The sequence below is a fragment of the Anas platyrhynchos genome, chromosome 8 (assembly GCF_047663525.1).
Source record: "Anas platyrhynchos isolate ZD024472 breed Pekin duck chromosome 8, IASCAAS_PekinDuck_T2T, whole genome shotgun sequence".
Lineage (NCBI taxonomy): Eukaryota > Metazoa > Chordata > Aves > Anseriformes > Anatidae > Anas > Anas platyrhynchos.
In genome coordinates, this window is record NC_092594.1 from 18,773,773 (window position 1) to 18,798,101 (window position 24,329).

Here is a 24,329-nt window from a genome sequence, read left to right on the forward strand (position 1 = left end):
AGCAAACATACTGACCTTCACGTGTGTCTGGAGAGGCAGGTATTTCACATTTTATGGCGCTAAGGAAGTTGAGCTAAACTGAATTCATGAGACCCAGAAAACATTTTTAACCTGTTAAATCCCTACCACACAAAACCAAGTGCAAACAAGATTTGTATTTTAGCCAATCTAGTGCTACTGGAGAAAAAAAGGCTTTTGTTGCTTGTGGTTAAGCAATCAATATGGAACTTCTCATGCCTTAATGCAGGAATGATCTGAAAGATATATGCAAAGAAAGAAATATTGACTTCGCTCTGCTACTGCTGTTCAGATAAAAACTTCTCTGTACCACTGAAGCTACAGAACGCTCCAAGACTTCCTTAAAGCAACAAAACAGGACCACACTGCCAAAAGCATTAAGACTGGTGCTGTGAGAGAGAAAAAAAGGTAGGTAGCAAAACAAAAGTTAAAGAATTAATGGAAACAAACATCCCAGCATGATCTGCTACGCTCCCAGGCAGCTTCACATCAGTTATTTTCTCTAATACAGCCAGTTGGGACCAAATCGCACCATTTCCAGCATATTCGTGTCCTCCCAACACCTCCCCAAGTTATCAGAAAACTTGGACAGCATCTTGTTTGCTAGAGCTCTTCATTTCTAAGGGTTCATAAAAAATGCATGAGCATTTTCCTTATCTACCATTTTCTTGGAAAAATACTTGGGTATAGCACAAAAAGCTGATAACTGGCTATGAATGAGGCACAGGCCACCCTGGTCAAAGACTGCCTACTTCACCTGATAAAAAAAATTCTTTCTAGAAAGGAAAAGATTATTATTTGGATGTTTAAGTAACTTATCCAGACTAGGACTAAAATTCATCTTCAAATGACAAACGATGCAGCGTTAAGATTATAGCCTAATACCACTTTTGTCTTGCCTAAAGACTAGCGTGTACGATTCATTCCCCTATTTTCCAGCTTACAAAATAGCTCAATGTGCTCTCTTTAGCCTCACATCATGAACTTTCAAAGACCTGATCTCCCACACCCCAGGCAGAGTTTTTAAAACAAGATGCATTGATAAAATATTTAAAATTACTTATTTATGTAGAAAATGTTACATTGAGCTCAGGATAGCTCTTCCCTACAGTACAAATTCTCTCGCTCTTTATTTGCAAAGAGGAACCCTAGATTTGCACAGTAGCTTAAATGTTATTCTTATGACTAGGAAAGAAAAATTATTTCCCTCAAGGAGGGGAAAAAAAGGAAACAAGTTCACTTGTATTTCAGTGACAGCTTGGGCAACCACAAGATCCTAAGACTGTTAGCACTTCAGAAGCCAGATAGTTATCTTCAGCACAGGAGATAAGCAAGTTTCAAGACAGCTCATAGGGCTACAAGCTTAATTATACACTATGGGTGGTTTTTGTTTGTTTTTAAATGCAAGTGTTTATTAGCAGCACTTGTCTGACCATCATTTTGCATTGGACTTTCAGTTTGCCTTCAGATTCAAGGCCCAAGTCTTTCTACATGGTAACTAAACATGATTTCATCTACTCTTCCCATTGATCTTCAGCTCAAGAAACACTTCTCTAACTGCTTTCAGAATTCCTTAACAGCTCTCGTTCTGTAATCTTTAAGGCTGAAAAGTAACAAAAGTCTATTTTCAAGGAGGGAAAGAAAGAGCCTGGAAGTTGTGCACAGAAATGATGCTCCCTCAGAACAGCATTTATGATGCTTGAACTCATTTGTCAGTTGATGTTTACGTTTCGGTGCTTAACAATTACGCTAAAGAAAGCTGAAGCAGCATTATTTTTGCTAAGAAGGAACTGGCACAAAGACTAATAGAACAAGGAAGTACACACCAAAAGCTCATCTAAAAAGCCTGTTTCAGTAACAGAGCTTTTAGGCCAGCAAAACCTGTTAACAGATGATGTATTCATAGAAAATGCTATTGTCTAATGCAACAACAGCCAAACAGCCAAGCTTAACTCTTGCAGTAAATACAAAATAATCTGAAATGAGACCACAAAACCAGAAGGCCCTGAAGTCAAGCCACGCCAGAACTCTACATTCTTCCTGTTTCACAGTGGTCAGATTCAGAGAGATCTCTTGAAACAGAAGCTGCAGTAGGAGAAGGGGCAGATTAATATTTAACTTAATGAAAATATTTTTCCCCTATTTGGCAGCTGCCAATATAGAATAAACAAACTTCACCAGCACTTAATGAAACAGCTCTTAGGAGCTGGCTACATACTGCTATCTGGGAGGCAGAAGAGGCTTCTCTTGCAGAGAAAGTGATTTATTCATTTAAAAACAATAGGAAGAGTTAGTTGAGTACTTTGGAACTACGGCCTGTAACAGAAGACACCACTGCTCTGTCACAGCCTGCTTTTATACCATGTATGCACACGCATATGCTGACCAAAAAATAAAATACAGCTTTCTACTCCTCTTGAAGCGCTCACATTTCCATGCCAAAATAAAAGCACTATTCAGTTTATTTTAGTTCCTCCCACCTCCCCCACCACTTTTTTTTTTTTTTAAGCCTAATCACCTCTCAGCAAGATTTTAAAAAATTATTTCCTTAAATTACCTCTTCCCTCTCAGCTAGCACTCCACTGATATTGCCTTCTCTTAACACAACCCTTCAGGGCCAACATCAACATATGCGTGTGCTTGGACTGGGAAAATAGGACAGAAGTTCTCGCTAAATAAAATACAACACAACTGGAGCACAGACCCTACAGTAACCGTAACTCTGTACAACAAAGCTACACAACATATCATGCTATACTGGCTTCTATTACAACTACAACTCAAAGGGCAGTCTGTTTGAGAAACTGCCAGAGTAACTGTTAGTGCTCAAGAAGCCAGGTGACTCAGTCACCAAAGAAGTGAAACAGCAGAGGAGACAATGTACCTCCCACCAGCTTACGCAATGACAGGGTGCATACACACAGCTGGCCTTGTAGTGTCCCCTAACTCAGGGCACTTCAGTAAGAGTTTCCTAAATCACAACTGAAGTTTTAGACAAGTGATTGGGCAGATCCACTCACCTGTAACCATCAAGTTTCAATTAAAAGAATCTGATCGTTACAAGAACAAGGACAAGAAGGGGGACAAGAATAAAAAATGCTATGCGATAAATAACAGAAGCTGGCCAGCAATAGGCCACAAGTTGGAGAAAGTTGAGCCAAGTAACCCTGTAGCTTACTGCTAAAGAGAAAATTACATGTTTCCTCTTCATTGTACTCCTTCTAACAGGTTTGGTAATTTCAGTTACTGAAACGTCACAACATTAAGCCCTGACCAAGTGACAAACACCATTCCCAACTCGGTTCAGGATTAACAGAGGACTAGATCCTCCAACTGGACTACAAGCTACAATGAAGGCATCCTAATTGAAATAACACCTGCCAGCCACAATTCCCATTTGAATCAGTGCAAGCTGTCAGTGACCAGCACTTTTCAAGCAAGCATCTGTCTAGGCCTCAGATACCCGCCACCTAAAGAATAAACTGGAATCCAAGCTTCTGTTGTGTAAACCACTGGACAACAGGAGCAGGCACTCCAGGAATTCTGCAACAGATGCAAGTTTTTACTTAGCCTTGTAGCTAAGTTTGTAGCTTTGAGGCACCTTAAATTTGCAAGTTGCTAAACTCAACATTTAGAACCTGAACTCCCTGTGTTTCAGGAGCAACTTGAATAATTAGAAATGCCACTGACCCTGCTGGTTTTCTTTGATTCTTATTATGGATAAGAAATCACTTTGACTACAAGCTAGTATGTCTCAAACCTAGTGGCCAGAAAACATTTAGAAAGAAAAGACTTTCCTGATGAAAGAAATCCAAGATCAAGCTGTTTGCTTGCATCCAGCTAGTACCCCCTGAAAACTGGAGCTTACAAAGCTCCGTGTGCTTAACAGTCCTTTAAAGCTTGCTTGTGCAAGCATCTGTTGCAAACAGTGATTTGCAAGAGCTGTGTTTGTCTGCAGAGAAAAGATATGAGGCAGATATGAGGCTTGCTCTATCATGCCCTCAGTAAGAATCACTCAGAGAAGACAACGTATGAAATAAAATTCAGGGCTGACTATCCCTCTCATGGGCTGAATTTTAGGAGTTTCAGCATAACAAACAGGACACCCTTAGCAGAACCCACTGACATACACTATAGTTATCTGTTGTAAATTACCACTGATAGAGAGAGAGAAAGGACTTTAAAGCAAGGAAGTCTCAAAGGTCTCAAAGGCAGAAGATAGTTTTCTGTCCTACAAGTATTCATCTCCTTGAAATCTATAAGGCAATTAGATGACTTCATCTTTACCATGGAATTCTCCACAATAAAATGAAGAAAGAGTGCAGGACAATTTGCCCTGAAGAACAAGCCTGCTGCGAAACAATGGTTAGCAAAGAGCGTGCAGTTCATTGTTAGCTAACTTCAATTAATTTGCCTATAAATCATCTTAGCATAAGCTAAGACAATGGCAATTCACACAGACACAAGATGACGTTAGAAATAAACAATATTATTTTTGAAAACATTGCTCACTGAGAAAAAAAAGTGGGACCAATGCTACATGTAAGAAAGATCATCTTCACAGCCAGGGCACCAGAAGCAGTGGGACACAGGCTAGGTGCTGTACATGCCTTTATCCAGTGGGTAGCAGGTCACAGAGCATTTTAAACACTAAACTTGCAAGCTGTCAAAAGGGAACAGGCTAGCTGACAATCACAGTGTTGTCAAAAGTTAGTAGTGAGGAAGTTTAGTTTTATTCAAAGTTTATTCAAAGTTATTTTATTCAAAGTTTGAACTTTGAATGCCTCAAAGTTCGTTCTTATCACTGGACTCTAACCTACTGGGGGGTCAAGACAGAATTGTGTTTGATAACACTGCCTCTTGTGCTAAGTCAGGAGAGAGAAGGAAAAGAGAGAGGGCTGTGTAGAAGTCACCATGCTCAAGTTATGACTGAGTAGAGATTTGTGTTCAGCACTAGCCAGCTTCCAAAGGAAACAATCTGGGTCAATCATCCCGTTCCTCCCCACAAGGAAACATTAGAGTGTATTTACCTCAGCTTCTGCTATTAGCTGCATCTTCCTGGTTATCACATGGTCAACATCAACCCGGCCTAAGGGAGGAAAGCAAATATTTAGCAGTTGCATCTTCAGCAATGTGACCACATATAAAAAATACAGGAAGAACAGCATGCAGTAGCTTATCCATTGATTTTTCATTAGAGCTCTTGATTTTTAGTAAGGTCCCTGTAAATTCAAAATAAAACTGCAGAAAATTCACAAAGCATGCACAAGTATTTTAAACAACCATTTAGGATCACAGTATTAGAAGGCAGGCAACAACTGATAGCGTGCTGGATTTCTGAAAGCTTTGCAACTCCACAAATCTTCCCAAGGTCCCTAAACGTATTCAACCTTGAAACAGCAATTAGAACAACCCTTGGAAGGTCACATCCAAGTGTGCTGATCTTTTGTCAGAGTTTTATCTCAGGCACAGTGAACTAGACATAAGATTAGGTTGTCTGGAGGTCTCTACACTGCCAATAGACAAGGCAGTCAAATCACAGCTGTCTGTAATATAAAGCAACCAGCTCTGAAGACAGGCTGAGTGACAAGTTGGAAGATGATCCTGCATTCAAACCTGGCTACTCCCCCCATGTCATCCCCTATGAAAAGGGCAGGCATCAGTTTGACTGCATTCCTCAATGTATTTCATGGCTTAGCCAAATGGGTCTCACCATGCCATAGCATTATGGTCATTAACAACACCTTTGTCTTGAATTTTAAGCCTCAAATATTGCCTTTCTTTTGCATATAAAACTATACACATCTGATACTTCTGTTGCATCAGGAGGAACACCATTCACAAACCAGACATTTTGGGGCAGATGAGTTTTAAGACAAGGTTTGTCTGCAGCAGTTGCAGAGAACGGGTAAGCCAGCTGGCATTTCACTTCCATAATTAACTTTGATCTTCTGTTTTGTTAATTCTTACAAGGATCTTACATAGGAAGGAAAAGCAGGATTAAACCAGCAACATCCACCCTCCCCCCTAAAATACGTGTTAGGGTGAAAAGATGCCAACAGCCCTTGCCTTGTACATATCCTCTGGGAATTACAGCTACAACCATACGGCTAACATTACAACTTCTGTGTTCAGTTTCTATACAGCATTATCACACTTGCAGTGCTCTGTGCTGCTAGCAGATTCACAGCAGTTTGATGGCTTATAATGCCATTCTTGTACGTGCACATCCCATCCACACAAAGCGTATGGTGTGCTTTAAATAGAAGCAAGGGCTTCTGCAAAGCACTCATCTGAAGGTGCTCCTGTGAGCAGACAATTGTAATAATGTTTAAATACTCCAGAGAGAACTGCAGTTCCGATGTAGAAGAGTGAAGTGAAACCTTACATTCAGTGAAGCAATGCTCATTTGTCAGCATTCATTTGAAATCCCTGCCACTCTGTATCAAGCAGGCAGGCAGAATAGTTTCTACCCTTAAAAAAAAAAAAGATACACAGGCTGCAGACCGACGAACAGACTGGTGATAAGTCTAATACTTCGCAGCCTTGTAACACAAACAACGCAATTACTAAACATCATGATTTTTTGGGCTGCACAAATAGATCACTTCTCACAAAAATAGAATTCTTGGTTGCTAAGCATCACACCTCCAAAACAACAGAAAAAATATTACCTAAGCATTTAAGCCTACCACACTGTTGTACTTGCTGAACAGCAGCTGTTTGTGGAAAACAATCCAAGACTGTAAGACACCTTGTGCTACTCAGCTCATGCACTTGGCTGGTCTCAAATGGATCCCCCCACCCAAAGAAAAACTGTAAAAACACATCAAGCCATTCCATAAGCAGCAGAACAGTACACCCTTCACATCATCTCAGGGGATCTACTCCCTCACTGCACCGCTCTGCAATTGTATTAAGAGTACAGCAGTAATGGGGGAAGAGGGCCAAGAACCACCTGACACCTATCTGCCAGCAAGCAAGCCACACAGATGCTGAGCTCAGAGCAGAACCGACCTTTCCTGCAGAAAGGTAAGGATTTGTCTCTTATCCAGCAGCCAGTCTTCAAGACTGTCAAGTTTACTTGAAACCATCCAACAGGGTCAAAGATGACAGGACATGTGAGACTTAGGGGATTGCACTATTTCCTTTTTAAACTAAGATAAAAATAAGCAGCAAGTGCTTTGGCCATGTTATTTCCTGCATCTGAGGCCTTGGTTACCACTGCTACCCAGGAGTAGTTCTCTCTGGAACTAAGGTATCCTTTCTGACTTACAAGGCCTTAAGAGATGGTTACACAGATTCCCAGCACACAGCTTTATTGGCTGTACAGGACAATAGGCAGGTCTCTGACCTGCTGATGTTGCAACTGCTAAATTGTACGCAGCGCCCCTCCTATCACTTTATCCACCCACACACCAACATGTATGTAAAGACTACACTGCCTAGAAACTTGGCTAGTTTAAAAAGCCTTTACATCAAGACCTCAGTATCTTCAGTATACAAATCTCACATAGCAAACGAGGCAAAACCACCTGTAAGCTCAGTTACTTCTTCTCCAGAACAAAAAGAAGACCCCTGTAGAAGAAAATCCACCCCAGAACAACTCATCCTGCTGTTTCGCATTGCCCAATAAACTCCTGCTGGATCACCAGGCAGGTACCAGGGAACATATAACATCATCACCTTGAATCAGTCATCTCCTGTTGTGCAAGCTGCTCCTTGTGTTCCCTAAAGTCATTCAAGAAGAGAACCATCACATGATTTTGAGTAAGAGAAATTGTGCACTGAGAAGTCTACATTTTCTTTTTCCGTTGACATTGACCGATTCCTTTGTATCACCCTGGGATTACACTATCATTACGAAAATCAGATTCAAGGTTGCACAAGATAAGCAAGCATATCTAGGATTTAAAGCAAAGTGGGATATGCCTTAAGAAAACAGGAAACATTTAAAATAGTAAGGAAGAAAGTCTTCTTTGAAGACTAGTATGAAATAGTAGCAAGTCTCACAGGAGGCTGAAGCAAGATTTGCTTTCAAAGAGCTTTGCTTACAGGTAGAAATTTTAATTAAAGACTCGATATTCCCTTCCCATCAGCAGAGATGTGGATAAGATCCTTATCTCGCTGACCACTTGTCTTGGGCTTGTAGAAACTGATCCCTGCAGGATTTAACACCTCTGTGCAGCCCAAATTCAAAACAGGTTCAGAAGTCAAAAGAAAAAAAAAGAACAATTTAGAAATTGTAGTTTCTTTAGGAAACCAAGCTTAAAAGAGATCACCTGATTATTGACAAAGCTTCCTATTGTTGAAAACTTGGGCAACTTAAATTTCACAAAAGAATTACAAACTTTTAAAAATAGGATTTCATTTTTCTTTTTTCAGCCTTCTGTTGTGGCTGTTACAAGCAAATGACATTGAGATGAGAATTATCCCAGTGCATATGGCCTGTTAGTGCTGCACCTGGGGATCCAGCACAACCGATTTCTACAGGAGACACTAGCCAGCACTCTGCTGAACAAGCTCTCAGAAATTAGCTGTGTCAAAAAAACTTTCATTTTAACTGCTACAGTCTGTAATTACAACTGAGAGCACAAGTGGGAGTAAGTCACTTGAGCAAAGGCATGGTTTGTGTGCAGTGTTATGGTTCCAGCCTGTAATGACTTCAGCCACAGAAGCTGCCTGAAGATCAGCACTCTGAATCACTCCCCCTCAAACTGTTCCTGCATTGTGGAGGTCAGTTTGCTATTAAGGAGCTACAACAACCCAGGACGATGACTACCATTTAAATCACTTCCCAGCATTCAGGACAAAAATGTCTCTGCAGAAAAGCTAAGAACAGCATGCAGAGATGTGGCAATAAAGTGAAGCCTATGTGTCACAAAAGTACTTCTCAGGTAACATTAGGACAACCAAGCACACAAGACAGAACTGTATCTGACAATCACTCAGTTTAGAAGTATTTTCCCCCAACAACATCAGGATTTGTTTAACTTCAAGATCTCGGAAAGTCACAGATACAAATACCCAATACTGCCCTTCCCTAGAAGGGGTTAAAAAATTGTTCAACTGAGAAATAATGAAGACAATATATCATTCAAAAGACTAAAACAACACAGGCAGAAGGATTTCCTGTTACTGTCAGATACCTGGATTCCAAGTGTGTTCTCTAAACACACTGAAAATATTGTTATCTGAAGGACCAGCTACGTTAAAGCCAACCTAGCAGAAGGGTACTGAAAAGGAAGGGGAGTGTTGTATTGCACCAGATACGGAACATGAGTTAATAATTTGATACTAATAAGCCTTACCCTGAGTTATGCTGACTTATGTGGCCACTCAGCAGATAGAGGCAAATTATGCCTAGATTGCCCCTAGTTCAGCCCATCTGCTTAAAGCATGCACAGGCCCTAGAGGTCACTGCACCGCAGCTAGGCAAGGAATCCAGTTAAAAAGCCAAGTTTGCAAGGACCCAGGACCCTGACAACCTCTTCACAAGGAGGAAACATTGGGATGCTCCAGGTCAGGCTAGCTCATCTCCAGGCTCTTCTCAAGAAACCTCCCAGCCTTCACCAAACCCCTGGGTTACAAAACATGCCAGAACCTAGTAATTATCAGAACCCGATCTTAAACAGGTTAACTTCTTCATCAGCCTCCCCACAACACACCCAACAAACTCAATTCAAGCAGCTCACGCGCACTTGTTGCTGTGCCTCAGACACCCAGCTCTGTGAACTTTTGCTCTGTGAACGACCAGCAGTAACCTCCTGGTTAGGAGATAACAAGCCCTTTCCAAGTCCAGCATTACCAGACAGGCTTACTCACACCAGACAGAGATACGCTGCAGAGCTTGTTTGCACACCAGGCCCCTTCTGATTTCTGAGGAAAGAAGGGCAGACTCCACAAGCATCAGTTTACTGGTTTGAATGGTCTCATCTCAGCATTTAGATACAAGTCAAAGAGCCATGTCCTCTCTAATCTTCTAGATCTTTCTATCCAGTTTCCATTACAGCCATTCCAGATATGTTTGCATGCAGCAAGTACTGCCCAGTACCAACATCCCATTAAGCAGAACAGATTTACCTCTGCGTATTTCCCTCTGAAAATATGTAAAACTAATCTTAAAGCAGCCTGGATTTTGACAAGGGATTATTGCTGCCTAGATCATTTGCTGACTATATGCCAAGACCAAATTAGTTGTTTAATTAATATACTAAAGCCAATTCAAGGAGAAAAGATGTGAGACTAATGTTCAGCTACTCTGTCAAAGTGAAGTTACAGACCAAACCATTTTAAGATACAAACCCACCTAGGGACAACCCAAGTACAACCAAAAATTATCCAGTTTTAGAACTCAGCAAACAATGTGAGCTTCCAGCAGCACTCATGAGGCAAACATAGCCTAAGCTACGCAAATGGAAGAGTTTGAGCCATTGTGGTCTTGAAGCCAATACAGGGATTAAATCAGCCAATGCTTTGGGGTTTGAATAAAGAAGGGATTAATAGCCTAGCAGCCTCCGTAAAAAGTTCACACACTTCTGGAAACTAGTCAATTGGCCCTTGACACTAACTCTTGATTTAAAGAGCAGATTGTGGCTGCTAATCGGGGAGGATTGAGAGTGGGAAGTCACCTTAGTGATTGAGTTTTTCTACAAAAAGAATTGCTACAAAGATACTACATATTTATTTGCATACAAGATGCCATCTTCACCTGTCTAGAACTCCTTGGCTGCAGTACCTGTCTTGTCTAAAACTCTACATACCAGAACACTGGCCTCAAGCTGCCTTTGTACATCAGCACTAATGCCTTAGGAATAGTTATGCACAAGCTAGGACAAAAATCTAGAAAAAGAAATATACAGGCATTTCTTTTGAGCAATTCTTCCACCTTAGCTGTGCTTTCACAGAAAACTGTCACTACTTACGCAAGCATATTGGACTACGTTAAGAGTCTGCTACATGAAACACCTGAACTTTGTAAACACCTTGGACTTTGTAAAACTTCAAACTTTGTGACGCAGAGCTGCAGATCTAACCCCGCCATAGAGAGAGATTCCTGACCCGAGGGTTTTGCACGGTCCTGTAATGCACTCAGTCAGAGGCTGACTTGTCCCCTAGCTCCCTGTGGCATTCTCACTGTCACCATCACTGTGGTGAGCAGAGTTTGCAGTAACCAGTCTGAAGTCCTACAACCCTTTTGCTGAACTGGCAGCAACCTTGGAAGATAAAAGGCAGCTAGCTGTAACTAAACAGGATGTCCCTCAGCTGTCCTTGCTGTCCTCCACTGCAGCTTGGACTGTAGTAGAACACAGCACTTTGTACTAAACCACCTCACCAGATCTATGAACACACAAGAGCCTGGTATACTTCCAGGAGACCTGCCCCAGAGTGTTTATTTGCTATCCACCCATAGCGTCTCACCTGCAGTGACATTATGTTGCATTTCAGAGTTATTAAAATGAAGGGCTTTTTAAAAACAGGCACACCCACCTATCAGGTGCTAATTATCACAGCTCTATTTATTCTTTACCCACAAGCTTGCAAGAACTCAAACTCAAGCATAACAGTTAAGGTGTTTACCTAGATAAAGAGGTAGAAGTCCACTTCTAAACCCATCCTAATTGTTTTCCAGGAGTCACTAACTCCCTGCAAGTTTCCAGAAACAGCATTGACAAAACAGTCCCATTCTACTGAATTAAACCATCAGCAGCACCAACAGCTGAACAAAAAAATAACCTCAATTCTTAAGTAGCCTGTGGGACAAATTTCTCTCCAAGATATTTTTTGTAAGAAGAAATCCAACTTGTTCTAAACTAAAACTTGCTCCAACTCCCATTCCAGCTTAAAGACATAGAGCAAAATAGTAACATTAGTCAGAACTGCCCCAGTAAAAATTATCTCCTTGAATCACTAGTAACAGGGTTTTAGAGCATATATTCGCATGGCACATTGTGACAAACTAGTTTAGCTTTTTTCTTATCCCGTCTCCCAAAGAGAAAGAAAACGAGCTGCAATTCCATCACCAGCAGGCTGGAAAACGGTACAGCATAACCCAGGAGTTTAAGACAGTCACAGTGTCCACAGGCAAAACCACTCCAACTGCCACACAATTGTCCCTGCAAATTAAGGGACAGGCCACAGCAGCAACCCTCGCAGCCAGCCAACTACAAGCCACATTACTTTCTAGGCAGCCACAATATAAACTGCTACAAACCCCACTAAGCCCAAGCAAAAGAACCTCACCATTGCTTGCGTTTTGGAAGGACCTCTCGCCCTCTGGTCTCCTCTGCACCTCCTCGTTCTCAGGGGGCTTGTGGGCTGTAGCGGAGCCAGACTGGCGCTTCCTTGCACAGTCTTCACCTGCCATTGCTGCCTAGCTAGACCAGAAAAGGAGAGAAAACAATTAGTGACAAAACCTCATTCTTTAAATGGTTAAAGAACAAATTACATAGCCTTCTTTGCTCTATAGTTAAGATTTTTTCCCCCCCCCATTATGAATTCAGAGTAGGGTTAAGGGAAAATGAGTACACACTTGTATTAGTTATTTACTACAGGTCACACTTCCCTTACTACAAGCAGTGAAGGAGCAAAAAGTATCCAAGTTTCTAAACCACTACAAAAAACAAAAACAAAAGACAACACACATCTTTCATCTCCCCACAGCTCCCTCCTTTTCCCTACAGATTTAAGTATTTAAAATGACTCGAGCCTTTGTGAAATCTTTAAAAGTCCCAAGAAGCCCTTGTAAATGCTTTCCAATAGTCAGTCTGACAGCAGAATTTGTCTTCAGAGAGCTCTGGCACGTTTGCTTTGCAGAATCGACCACATGATTTTACTTGAGCCAAGCCCCTTCCTGTCAAGACTTCAGTCCTTACTGAAAGAGCAGTTTCCTCAATAGATCCTTGTACTCTGGTTGGCCAGACAATGGCCGTATTGCAAATAAAGGAAAAACAGGAAGAGAAGATCAGGTCCGAGCTACACCAGATTCGATGACAAAGGTCACTGCTGGGGACAGAGCTGCTAGCTAACAGGGAACACCTGAACGGCTTGGCTGAAAAACTGAAAATCCTTCTTTAAAGAAAAGCGGGAAGGGACTCTAGCTTGGTCACAGGGTGACATCCCAGCGCACTGCCCACAAAGAACAACTCAAAGAAGCTCATAGATACGTAGCTACAACCAGGGTCAGTTTTCAGAACTGGAATTCCAGAAAAAAAAACACGCAGGCACCTACAGAACTAGGTTTTCAAACTAATGCTTTTCCTTTTTGATACATTTCTCCCCCACTCAGGGGGGAGAAATCAACCACCACCACCATTTCCTGCAGGACACTGCCCCTTTTAGCCCTGTGTCACAAGATCCCAGCCAGGTCAGCCTACACGCTACAAAACCAAGGACCATAAAAATGACAAACTCCCAAGCTGGCTTTGTAAACCAGCCGATAGCTCACACCATCATAATTTATGTAATACAAAGAGCGCTCACCTGAAGAACACAAAGGACCAGGCATGGAAACAGTAAACCTTCCTTCAGTTAAGGTGCTCAGCAGCACAGAAAGCAAGCTGGCAGGACTAGCCCACTTCTAACAGCTCTCCGCACCTATTGCTGCCACTGTTCTGAACAACTCTCTCACCTTTAAATGCAAGCCAAGCACCACGGTGAAGACACTGCTTTCTAGCTCCCAGCCTTCCCACTGGAACCCCAGTGCAGACACCACCACATCACATCAGAACAAAGACATTTTGCCCACCTGGGGCTTACAACTATATGGAGATCGCAGGCAGGCAGACACTTCAAGCCTCCTGCTCTTACACAAGGGAGGCAGCCAAAATCCTATCACGTAAGAATGGGTCACTGATCACAGCGCAGATTTTAAAGAAAAGTGAGGGAAGGAGGAGGAGGGATAAAGCAGCCACATTAATTCAGTCATTAACAGTCTATCCCGAGCCACTACAGAGCCTCTCCGCTGCCTCCTGATGCAAGTCAAGTTGTTCTCGTGAACTACATCCATCCTTGTGGGGCACAGCTCTCCAGCTGCAGCATGGGACCAAGTTTCCTCCTATTCAGCGCACGCTCCCCATCTTCAAGAGGCGCGGAAGGCAGCCTCCTGTCCAGCACACACATGGGAGTTGTGAGAGTATCTGAGAGACTGACAGAAAGGAAGCAAGGATAACCCGTTCCAGGACAGATGAAGGCAGAACCACGTACACAGAAGAAGAATTAAGGGAATTAACTCAGGGAGCTGGTACCCTGAGTGAGCTCTGCAAACGCGGTACCACAACAACCCAGCGGAGGTCAAGCCGTCAGAGCAAGGGATTTCTGGCACAGAAACAAGAGCCGTGCTGGGGAACCCTACCACAGCAGATACCTTCCTCGTGGGGTTTCCGCACAAGAAGTACACCACCACGGCACCTCCTCCTCCCCCTCAGAAGGCAGCACCCTCAAGCCAGCAGCCGCTCCCCCGGCCCCGCTCCGAGCACCTGAGCGGCGACGCCGGCGTCCCCCAGAAGGACCAGCCCCAATAACCCCGGGCTGCGCCGCCCTCCAGCTGCCAGCACCACTCGGAGCGAACCGGGCGGGCACCGGGACGCGGCTCGGGTCCCACAGCGCGGGGAGAACGAGGAGGGCGGCGACAGCAGCCGCCTCACGCAGCCCCGCCCCTCCCTTCCCCCGTCACCTCAGTCCGCTCCCGCCGCCAACGGCCCCGCGCCGCCGCTTCCCGCCTCCGCCGCGCGCCGCGCACGTCACCGCGCACCGGGCTCCGGGAGGGGAGGGGGAGGGAGCTGAGGCGCCGCCAACGCCCATTGGCTGAGGGGGGAGAATGGGCGGGGAGAAGGCGGGAGGGAGGCGGCACGTGAGGCGCACGTGGGGGGCGCGCGCCCCTCCTCCCCCCTCCCCCCTCCCCTCCCGGTTTCCCGCCTCTCGCCTCCTGTCAGGGCCGCCCCCGGGGCCCCTCAGCAGCCCCGGGACCCCCGTGAGGGGCTGGGGGGGGGGCCCGGCGGCCTCGGCCGGCTCCCGGGGCTCTGCAGGGACCCGACTTCAAAGGGTTTGACCCGAGCAGGGGCAGATCTGTTGAGTACCCGTCCCCTGCAGTGAGAGGAATTGGGTGAGAGGCTCGAGCCCCCCCTGCCCGCTGCCTCTCTCCAGGAAGGCGCAGGCACATGACGGCCGTGAGTCACCGGGACGCGTCAGCAGCAAACAAACCCGAGTAACCTCTCAGGAGCCGCAATTTGCGGCAGAGATGGGAAAGTATTGCTAAAATAAGGACCGAGCCACTAACTTGCGTGTCTCTTCCTTCTCTTCGCGGCTTCAGAGCAGTGCCGTGCATGCTGCCTGTGCAGGTACACCTCGAGAGGTTGTCCCAGACCAAGGTGCAAAATACGCTGAGGTACTAAAACGTTTCAAAGTTTCTGTCACATTTCACCTTACTGTTAGTACAAAAATATCATTTTGGCCAATGCATACTCATGAAATGCTTTTTTAAACCTGTAGCTGCTGGAATTGTTATTTTAAAGAATACCTGGGGACTCTGAGCAGAGCCACTGAGTGAAAGATTTAATTTGCATTGTTCGCACCACCCATCTTTCATGCCATTTAATAGGAAAACTTGTAAAAAATGAAAAAGCAAAAAATCCTATAATTGCAGCAATGCAAATAGCAGCATGGATGATAGCACCGGGAACTTTAACAAAACTGAGCCCATTTCTATCAAGCTGTTTTTAGCACAATGCTTCTTAGAGATGATCTAAGTCAGGCTATCCATGACCACTGGTGCCCTCATGCTGAAAACGCTGTGCTAGCTTTTTACACAGAAGTGTCTTGTGGTGCCAGCATGACCTGGGTGGATGAGTGGAAAAGAAGAAACAAAAAAAAAAAGGACTCTGAAAGTTTGCTAAAGATGAAAAAATTGTTGATGAAACTGTTGCATCAAATCAGTAAAGCCCCAACTCCAGACAGCAGGAAAATGAGATGCCTTTAGCAAAAAGACAAGTGCACCTAACTTTCAGAGCTAGTCAACTTGCTTTTCTTATTCTGCCTCAAAAGGATAGGTGCCACCGTATTTTAACACCTCTTGAAAAATCTCTCAGGCCAAAGCAGCATGGTGTGACAGGCACTTAGCTTTCTGGTCACTCAGCCTTTCCCTAAAAGTGCTGTTTGACAACTTATCCTTCCTTTCATTCTGAGTGTGTTTCCAGGCAGCTCACCCAAGGTGCAGAGCAAAGCAGCTCCCCTTGTTACATCTCTTCCCATCCTTTAAAAAAATAGAAAAAGCCATTGCCACCTGTTTTTTGCCACTCATGCCTATCTCCTATTGCTGTCTTCACAGGTCCAACCTGCTGTATTGTTTCATCATTTGCTATGCTTGTCAGCAAGCTGCTTCTTGATTTCCTTGAGTGTTTTCCATTAATCCTGCTGTTTGCATTGCTCAATGGTTACCTAACCACAACCGTATCTCAGCACCCCTGGATGAATCATGGCGTGGTTGCCCCCATTTGTTGGCATGGCAGCTGGCGTCCCTGACGTTCCAACCCTTTACTTATGCTTACTTGCTTCTGATGTTAATTCACACGTGCTGCCCAGGGTGGACAAATATATCTGTGTGGTGACTTCTGGGGTCTGTGAACATGGCTGGTGCTGACTGTGAGTTATAGCAGGACAGGGACAGTCAGGGAGCAGAGGCAGAGGGCTGAGGTCATTGTAGCCCCTGTAGAAAACCTGTGCCCAGTCCTGTTCCTTTCCATCTTTCTCAGCACTGTTGCAGCACAGATGTGATTAACGCTGCCTATTCCTAATTCTGTATAACTCTGCTTTATTTGCTATTTTTAGTCAGCCCAGGTACTAAGTAGCTGTGGCTATTTCTGATGCTGGCATTGATTGCCTCTAATTTTGACTGGAATCATTAATTCCTTTAAAACTTTTTTATCTAGGCTTTAAATACAGTCACCTGGAAGCCTCAATACTCTCACATATTTCGGTGAAGTGTAGTATTTCCTAGAATGTGCTGTTTACAAGTATGGTTTATAATTTCCCAATATGCATGCACCATAACAGCATCCTGCTGTATAAATGAAAGCGCTCCCTCAAGTGGTAGAAAATATTGCTACACGTTACATTTTTCAAATGTTGATTTTTTTTTTCCTTTAAATAAAAACACAGCAAAATGAGAGTAAAGTTAGAGCAATGAGGTAACGCCTATTTTAAGTACCGCAGTGAATGAGCTTTTGTTTTTGCACAACCAGAAAAAAAAATGGTGCTGATGTAAGACTGAGGCCAAAACTCAATCAGGCAAGTGCTGCAGTTAAAAAAAAAAAAAAAGGCATTTAAGAAACTGTAGAGGACTTCAGCCTGATCTGATAACGCATGACTGAATTTTGGCAAGAAAACCTAACACTGGCTCCAGCAGACATCACATCGCTGAGGATGCCTGAAGTGTTTGTAAATCATAAGGACTGCTTTTTAAACCTCCAATGCAAGTTTTCACAGTTCCTGCTATCATCATGTCAAGATTTTGTGCGTAATTACCCTTGTTCCTCTTTACTTTGTATGCGGCCTTGGGAGTTTTCAAAATATTTGGCAAAAGAGATGCAGATTAGCACACTTCTGTGAAAAGACAAGCAGCAGGAATTAGGCTCCAGCAAACAATTCCTCGTGCAGCTACTTTCCAAGCAATGAAGTTGCTGTTTTTGCTGGCAGTTGAAACAGTCACAGAAACAATCACATCTCTCTCGGCAGAGGGCAGTGGTATCCTTGCTTGTGGTATCACACCACTCTACTGAGCTGAAATCATCCTTTAAAAAAAAAAAGCAAAGCCCTACTGCCTGGCAGCAGCAGGGTGCTGGATTTCTCTGCAAGCTCTGAAATTCAGGTGCTGAGCTTCTTGCTGCGACCATATGCTTCTGTGAAACTTGCATTGTTTTCTGAGAGGCAAATCATTTTTTCTTTCCCTAACATTTTGAAGTAATAGGATTAATCTTGCCAGCTCTTATAGTTTAGTTTGTTTGCTTGTTTAAATTGACGGGCTTCTTTCTTCAGTATAGTTAAAAAGGAGAAGATCCTTCTAATCTGGCATCAAATCATGAAAGATATTGAATCCATATAGGTATAACCGCTGTTTAACCCTGCCAAGCTGAACTGTTTTTTTCTGCTGCTGCTCTTTACCTTCTGTAGCATCCCAGCTTTCTCTTTCTGTTAGGCTCAGAAACAATTTCATCTGGGTCCCAACCACATTATATATGATAATCACTCTCCTCGTGACATGAGCTCAAACCAATCTCAGATTTATTTTGCAGCATATGCTGCTGCTTATTAAAATTGCATGAAAGTATTGAGCTGCCTCAGTGAGGGGCTCTGAAGTCATTTCAGCAGGAACACACCACATTAAATGTGCAGTCAGCCCTGGAAGAGTGACTTCAGAGTTTAGTTCCAGAACAAACAGGCCTAGCTACTGGTATTGACTCTTCTGCTTCTAAGGGCTTTCTAAATATTTTTGTGGAAACACAGTGCTGAACTTGGCCACTGTCTCCTTCCTGTTCTTCCACCAGCAACTCTACAAGTTTGGTCTTCAGTTCTGGTGTTAATTTACAAAGGGGGATTTAGTGACAGATTAAAGGTAAGGAGAAAATAAGAAAGAGGAATCAAACAACTGCAGAACTACACAAATAGATACAAGGAAGAAAAAACAGGGATGCAAATCTCACATGGTATAATCCTGAAAGACGATTCTGGCCTTTCTGTGTCCTCTTTGTGGTGTTTCTTCTGAACCAAAGGGAGCCCAACACCATCTCCCAGAAGCAGCTAAGCATTTCTCTGCCATAGCAAGGCCCAGAGCTGAGGAGGAATTAGCATGACCTGTCAGTAAAATCCATTGCTTAGCCAGTTTGGACCAGAAATCTCTTCCTCTCAATACTTCATAATAATTTGTTTCCTTTCTCTGTTTCCTAGGTAAAAACGAAGCACTCCGCTCTCCCGATAGCTGCTAAGATGCTTAGCTGGACAAAATAGTGTAAGTCAATATTTTCTACCATTTCCTTGCCTCACATTTATTTGTAACAGTATAAAAGCACTGCCTGTTGGTGAACATGGAAGAGAATTGGAGCTTTTGTAATGACTGAGGCAGGAGAATTCCAAGGACTGGCATTTGAAGGTAAAAATCACAAAGTCCGACCTATTCTGTATGTTTCAAATTTAGTTTACAGGGACTAATAACTTTCTGTGTGCAGTAAGCAACATTTTAATTTTCTGATGTGGGAGACTTCCATGGCTTTCTCCACCCCCCAGTTTCAGAAACACCAGAATGTTTTCAGGTCAGGACTTTGATATGAAAACCATAATATAATCTCTTGGTACTCTTTTAGACTGTCTTCAAAAGTAATGTTATGAGGCTATGGGGAAAAAACACTGAGCTGCTGTGGTGTGATAGATCAGCTGGGGCTTCTCTTTGAATATGAGATCCCTGGGGTCATCAAGGAGAGATCTTACAGAGAAATGTCATTTAGCCACTGTGCTGGCTACTTAAAGAAACTCCATGGGGAACACCATGGAGAAGTCCAGGAGAGTCAAAATGTCAGCTAAGATCAAAATGCCAAGAGTGTTTGGTCTTTATAGCAAAAGCCCTCCTAAAGTAGCAAAACTCTGACATATTTCTTGGAGGAGAAGATTGACTTTCCATTGTAAACTGAGAAAGGAAATGGGCTTTCAGCTTTCAGCATGAGGCATTTCCTCTTTTCCATTTTGTTTTAATCTCTGCAGAGATAGATGACATCTACTGAAAGTAGTCCCAAGCAGGAGACATTTCTAAATCTGCCCAACCAGCTCTTTGGCTGTTTCCATAGCGATGATGCAGCCAGGCCTGCTGCTCTCCCTTCTGCAAGAACCTTTCCCAAACCTGATACGGACAGAGAACAGCATGCCTTTGTGGCTCCCCTGCCAAAACCTTCACTCTTCTCTGCTCAAGGCCATTCCCATTTCTTCCTTTTTGCTTCTCCTTGACTTTGGAAATACCTGGCCAGAGAGGGAACCTATCCACATGTTCTCTGCCTGCCTGATCAGGAAAAGGAGGGAGTGCTGCAGGTTATACAACTTGAGAGACTGGAGAGGGCAGTACTTTCCAAGTTTCCAAGTTGCCTTGGAAAGAAGTTTGGGGTGATGGTAAGGGAGAACAGTGTAGGGGCCAGGAGCAGAAACAAAGCAGAAAGAAAGAAAATCCAGATTTCTGTCTAGTCTCCCAGAAGAATTGGACTGAAACTTGGCACCTCTGGCCATAGCAACAAGTAGAGCAGTAAAGAATGTACAGACTTGGTACAATGCAGTGCTTTTTGAAGGAGATGACAAGCGTGAAGGAACACTTCCAAAACCCTGAATTCAGATAGATCTATGTCACAGCTGAGTCTCTGGCAGCTCTGAACAGAATTTCACTGAAAGTGAAAAAAAAGAAATAAAGAAAAAAAAGTCAGAGTTACAAAGCTGAAAGAGGAGCTTTAGCTATCAGCTGACGACCAGCAGAAATGGGAGATTGTAATGAATCTATACTGGGAGGTGAAACAATCTGCAGGGTTTGCTGCTGCAGTTGATCAGCATTGGGCTGAGATGATGTGGTTACAAGAACATCTTTGTGCTCAGCAATATTCCGTTGTTGGCCTAGTGCCTTGAGGCTTGCATGCTTTGGAAATATGGATGAGGAGATGAAAACTTGAGTTTGTTTAAAGGATTTAAATCTGAAGATGGCAGGCCCAGGAGAGGGATTCTGAGCTCAAGCATGTAGGTCATGCAAGAGAGGTCTTGTCCTCGCTAGCAAGTTAATATGAAATATAGTAGAAGTGTTCCTGTTAGTTCAACCCTTGCCCCCACACACAAAAAAGTCCCCTCGTTGCATAAAGTGGCTGGAGAAAATGAAATCAACAAACCAAGCAGAGAACAGGGTAAACCTTGAGTGAGTTTGGTTCATCTTTTGCCACTGCTATTTCTCTACAGTATGGACCCACATTAGAACCACTGAGACAATCAGCAGCACTTACTCCACGCAGTTTTTCCACTTGTGTTTTCCTCACTGTCTGCCAGCTCCTTGCTTCCCATTTATGAGCTTATTCACCTAGTTGCAAAAGGCTTCCAGCACCCGTAATAGCAACCACCCATCTTTGACGCGGAAGTCTGTGCTTTATTATTCTGAAAATGTGCCTCAGAAGACCTCATTTCACTGTTGCCTGCTGATCCAGCACCAAGTTATGGGAGAATCACTGGTGTGATGCTACTGTAGTCTGTGATTTCAGGGGGAAGGATCCAGGCTGAGAGCTTTCTGGAGGTGTTCCAAATGAGCTGTCACGAGAAGAGAATCCAATACACAAGACCTCAGTGCTGAGGGAAAATCAGAGGGTTTCATGTACTCAGAGAAAAAGTGTAGAACTATAAATGCTAACTCAGTAACTCCCCAGGAATGAGCATGTGCCATGCTGGGACTTAATGCATCATTAGCAAATCCCCAAGGCCAGCTCTCTATTTCAGACTGCACTGTATAACAACTCCAGGGAACGTACAGACACAGAGGATGCTGATAATTTCACAGCTACTGCTTCCCTGTGAGGCAGAAAATAGAAGTGCTCTGAAACTCTTTCTCGGGAACACAAAAGTAATGTTTTCCAGAGCCATCAAAAGCTGGAGCATATAGGTGTGTTCTCTGCAAACTGGGAGAAAAGAAAACAGAATAGCCTGCTGCCGTCACTGCGAAAGGAGCCACTCAGCTGATCAGGCAAGCTTCGTGGGCTGAAACTATAGAACTGGTCCCTTGCAGAAGAAATACTGAGGGATGTAAAGTTGGCTTATGTAAACAGAAATCTCAGGGTCATGTACAATCCACAGGGGATTCATTCTATATCAGCGTCTCCCCCGGCAGCACGGACCGTTAATGCACGTCATAAGTCTGCCCTTTATCACAAGCAGCCCCTGGGAAAAACTTTGAGACAGATCACTCAAGGTAATTTTGTAGTGTGACTACATCCTGAGAAAGAAGAGACAAAAAGGGAAAGGCAGACAGCAGACAGCCAGGCGGTCTCTAGCATGCTGAGGTCAAATTCCCCTTTCTGTCACTCTTGGGTATGAGAAAGTTGAGGATGACACAGAGAGGTAACAGACACGCTCCCATCTCTGCTGGCAGAGACGGACAAGGCAGCAGGCAGACTTAAGCGTACACTCGTGTGAGCACAGCGACATAATCTCTGACTATCAGAAAGAAGATGCCCGGGTTTCAGTCTTAAATGTCTCAACTTCTCTGCATAGTTCCCATTGCACAGTAAATATCTCAGCTGTATGAAATGTGCTGTTGGCTCTGGGGAGGTATTATTTCAGGTTGGCTGCAGCTGGGAGTAAAGGGTATGGATTCAGGCCTCATTAGGTGCACACTTGACAAGTTTTCTGCACAAATGCCAATGGAAGAAAGGTTTTCTTAAGAAGACAAGGCTTGTACAGTCATCCTGTGTGTGTGGTGAAGGGAGTGTCTGTCTGTCAGCCCCATCCGTCTTTTTACCTTCAGAAACTTTCAAACCTGTTGGCTAATCTTACACAAATCAGATGGAGAAATTGAGGTTCCAGAAATATTCAGTTCCTACGAGTTGAGGCTAGTTAGAGGACAGTCTTAATTAACACTCTGAACGAAGAAAATCTGTAGATGAAGAAGAATTTAGGTTGGTAGGGGTCACTGGAGCACATCTAGGCCAGTCTTCAGCTCAAAGTGCAGCCAGCTTCCAAATTAGATCAGGTTGTTCAGGGCCTCATTTTGGAGACCTCCAAGGTGTCAGAGAATCCACCCCGGACCTCAACACAAACACACAGAGTGCAACTCCCTTGGCTCTGCTGAGCAGGCCTCAGCAAACTACTTTTCCCCTCTTAAAGAGGGCTTGGAAGTGGCAGCCGAAGGCAAAGTCTGCAGTGATCCCCCACACCAGGCAGCCCACAGGACTCAGCTTATGTTAAATATATTTAACCAGCAGCTAGTTACTTAATTTTGGCATTCTGTGTTAGTTAATGATTAAAAGTACAAAGGTCAAACTCAGAGACACAAGGCTTTGTATATCTCATTATTTGCTTTACCAGAAGCTACAAGGGAAGGAGTGCGGCTCTGTGTGAGTAGGAACTACAGGCTACATATCCAGCCTGACAGGCTAATGAGAACAAGTCATTCATTAACAGAAGACTTGCTGCTAGGCAAACACACACAGCTGGTATGGGAGAAGAATTTGGATGTGAAATGAGACAGTGTAGTTGTTTTTTTATAAGACATTTCCTACTTCAGCAAGTTTACAGTCTAAATAGAGACCACACAAAACACATTAAGAGCCTGATCAGAGAGAGATTAGGGCTTATGTATTTTCTGAGAGGCTTGGTAATGAGCAGAGAGGCAGAATTTGCAAAGAGAATGGAAATATTTGCATGTTTAACAGAAGGAACAAGTTTTAAACTTAAGTGAGATTTGATTACAAGTGTATATGCTGATCTCTTGGGTACTACTCTGTTCTGTGCACTCACACAAAGAAACACATTTGCAGAAACATCTTTAAAAACCCTGGTGCTTTCTCCTGCTTCATTTCTACAATTACATTTTTCTTTGGTTAGTTTCACATAACTGAGCACTTTTTAAAGAAACAACATTCAATTTGAAAACTAAAAAACTGAGAAATTTAATTCTGTATTACAGTATGAGGCAGGAACACTGTGTCATTTGAAAGACACAGTAATTGCTTGCAATTCTTGCATAATTAAATAAAAAAGGCTGCCAAGGAAGAGTCTACTAGGTCTTTGTCAAATTAAACAGCAACAATACTTGAGACTGAACTTTCACTTTAAGAAGTGATTTAATTGTTTCGGACCATTGTATAGAGCATGGCATCAGTCATGGCCAGGGCACATGAGCATTTACCAAAGCAGTCCACAGCAAGGTTGGATCCATGCCACCCTGAATTTGTAACAGAGAACACCAATCCTGCAAGAAGTTGGATTAGGTTTCTTGACAAGACCAGAGACTAAATTCAGAAATGTATACGATTCAATACTGGGAGTGCAATCACAGAGAGGTCAATTATTTTAACAAGGGCAACATTGCAGTGTTTGGGTTTCAGTATGATTTAGAAAAGCGCAGTGAGGGTGCTGGGAACTCTGGCTGGCAAAGTGTCCTGAGCATGAGTGACAAACAGAGAGGGCAAGAAAGAAGACAGTGGTGAAGGAAGCGTGAGGGGAAATCAGCATGTGAAGCAAAGAGCACGGAGAGGAATCACTGATAAGTCTTAGTTCCGTCTTATTTTAACTTCACATCTTAGAAAACCAAGATA

The 24,329-nt window shown here is 43.4% G+C and overlaps 1 protein-coding gene across 10 annotated transcripts in view; it reads right to left on the reverse strand.

The window, feature by feature from the left end:
* SOAT1 (sterol O-acyltransferase 1) overlaps positions 1 to 24,329 on the reverse strand; it is a 70,944-nt gene that overhangs the window by 14,042 nt on the left and 32,573 nt on the right. For 2 of the 10 annotated variants that reach the window (XM_072041763.1, XM_072041762.1), the window contains exons 2-3: positions 12,262 to 12,395; positions 5,049 to 5,107 (exon numbers count right to left, since the gene is read on the reverse strand). In XM_072041763.1, coding sequence (XP_071897864.1) covers positions 5,049 to 5,107; positions 12,262 to 12,385 — 183 coding nt within the window. In that variant the 5' untranslated portion in view covers positions 12,386 to 12,395. The other 8 variants (XM_027462941.3, XM_027462942.3, XM_027462944.3 and 5 more) reach the window with 8 other exon arrangements.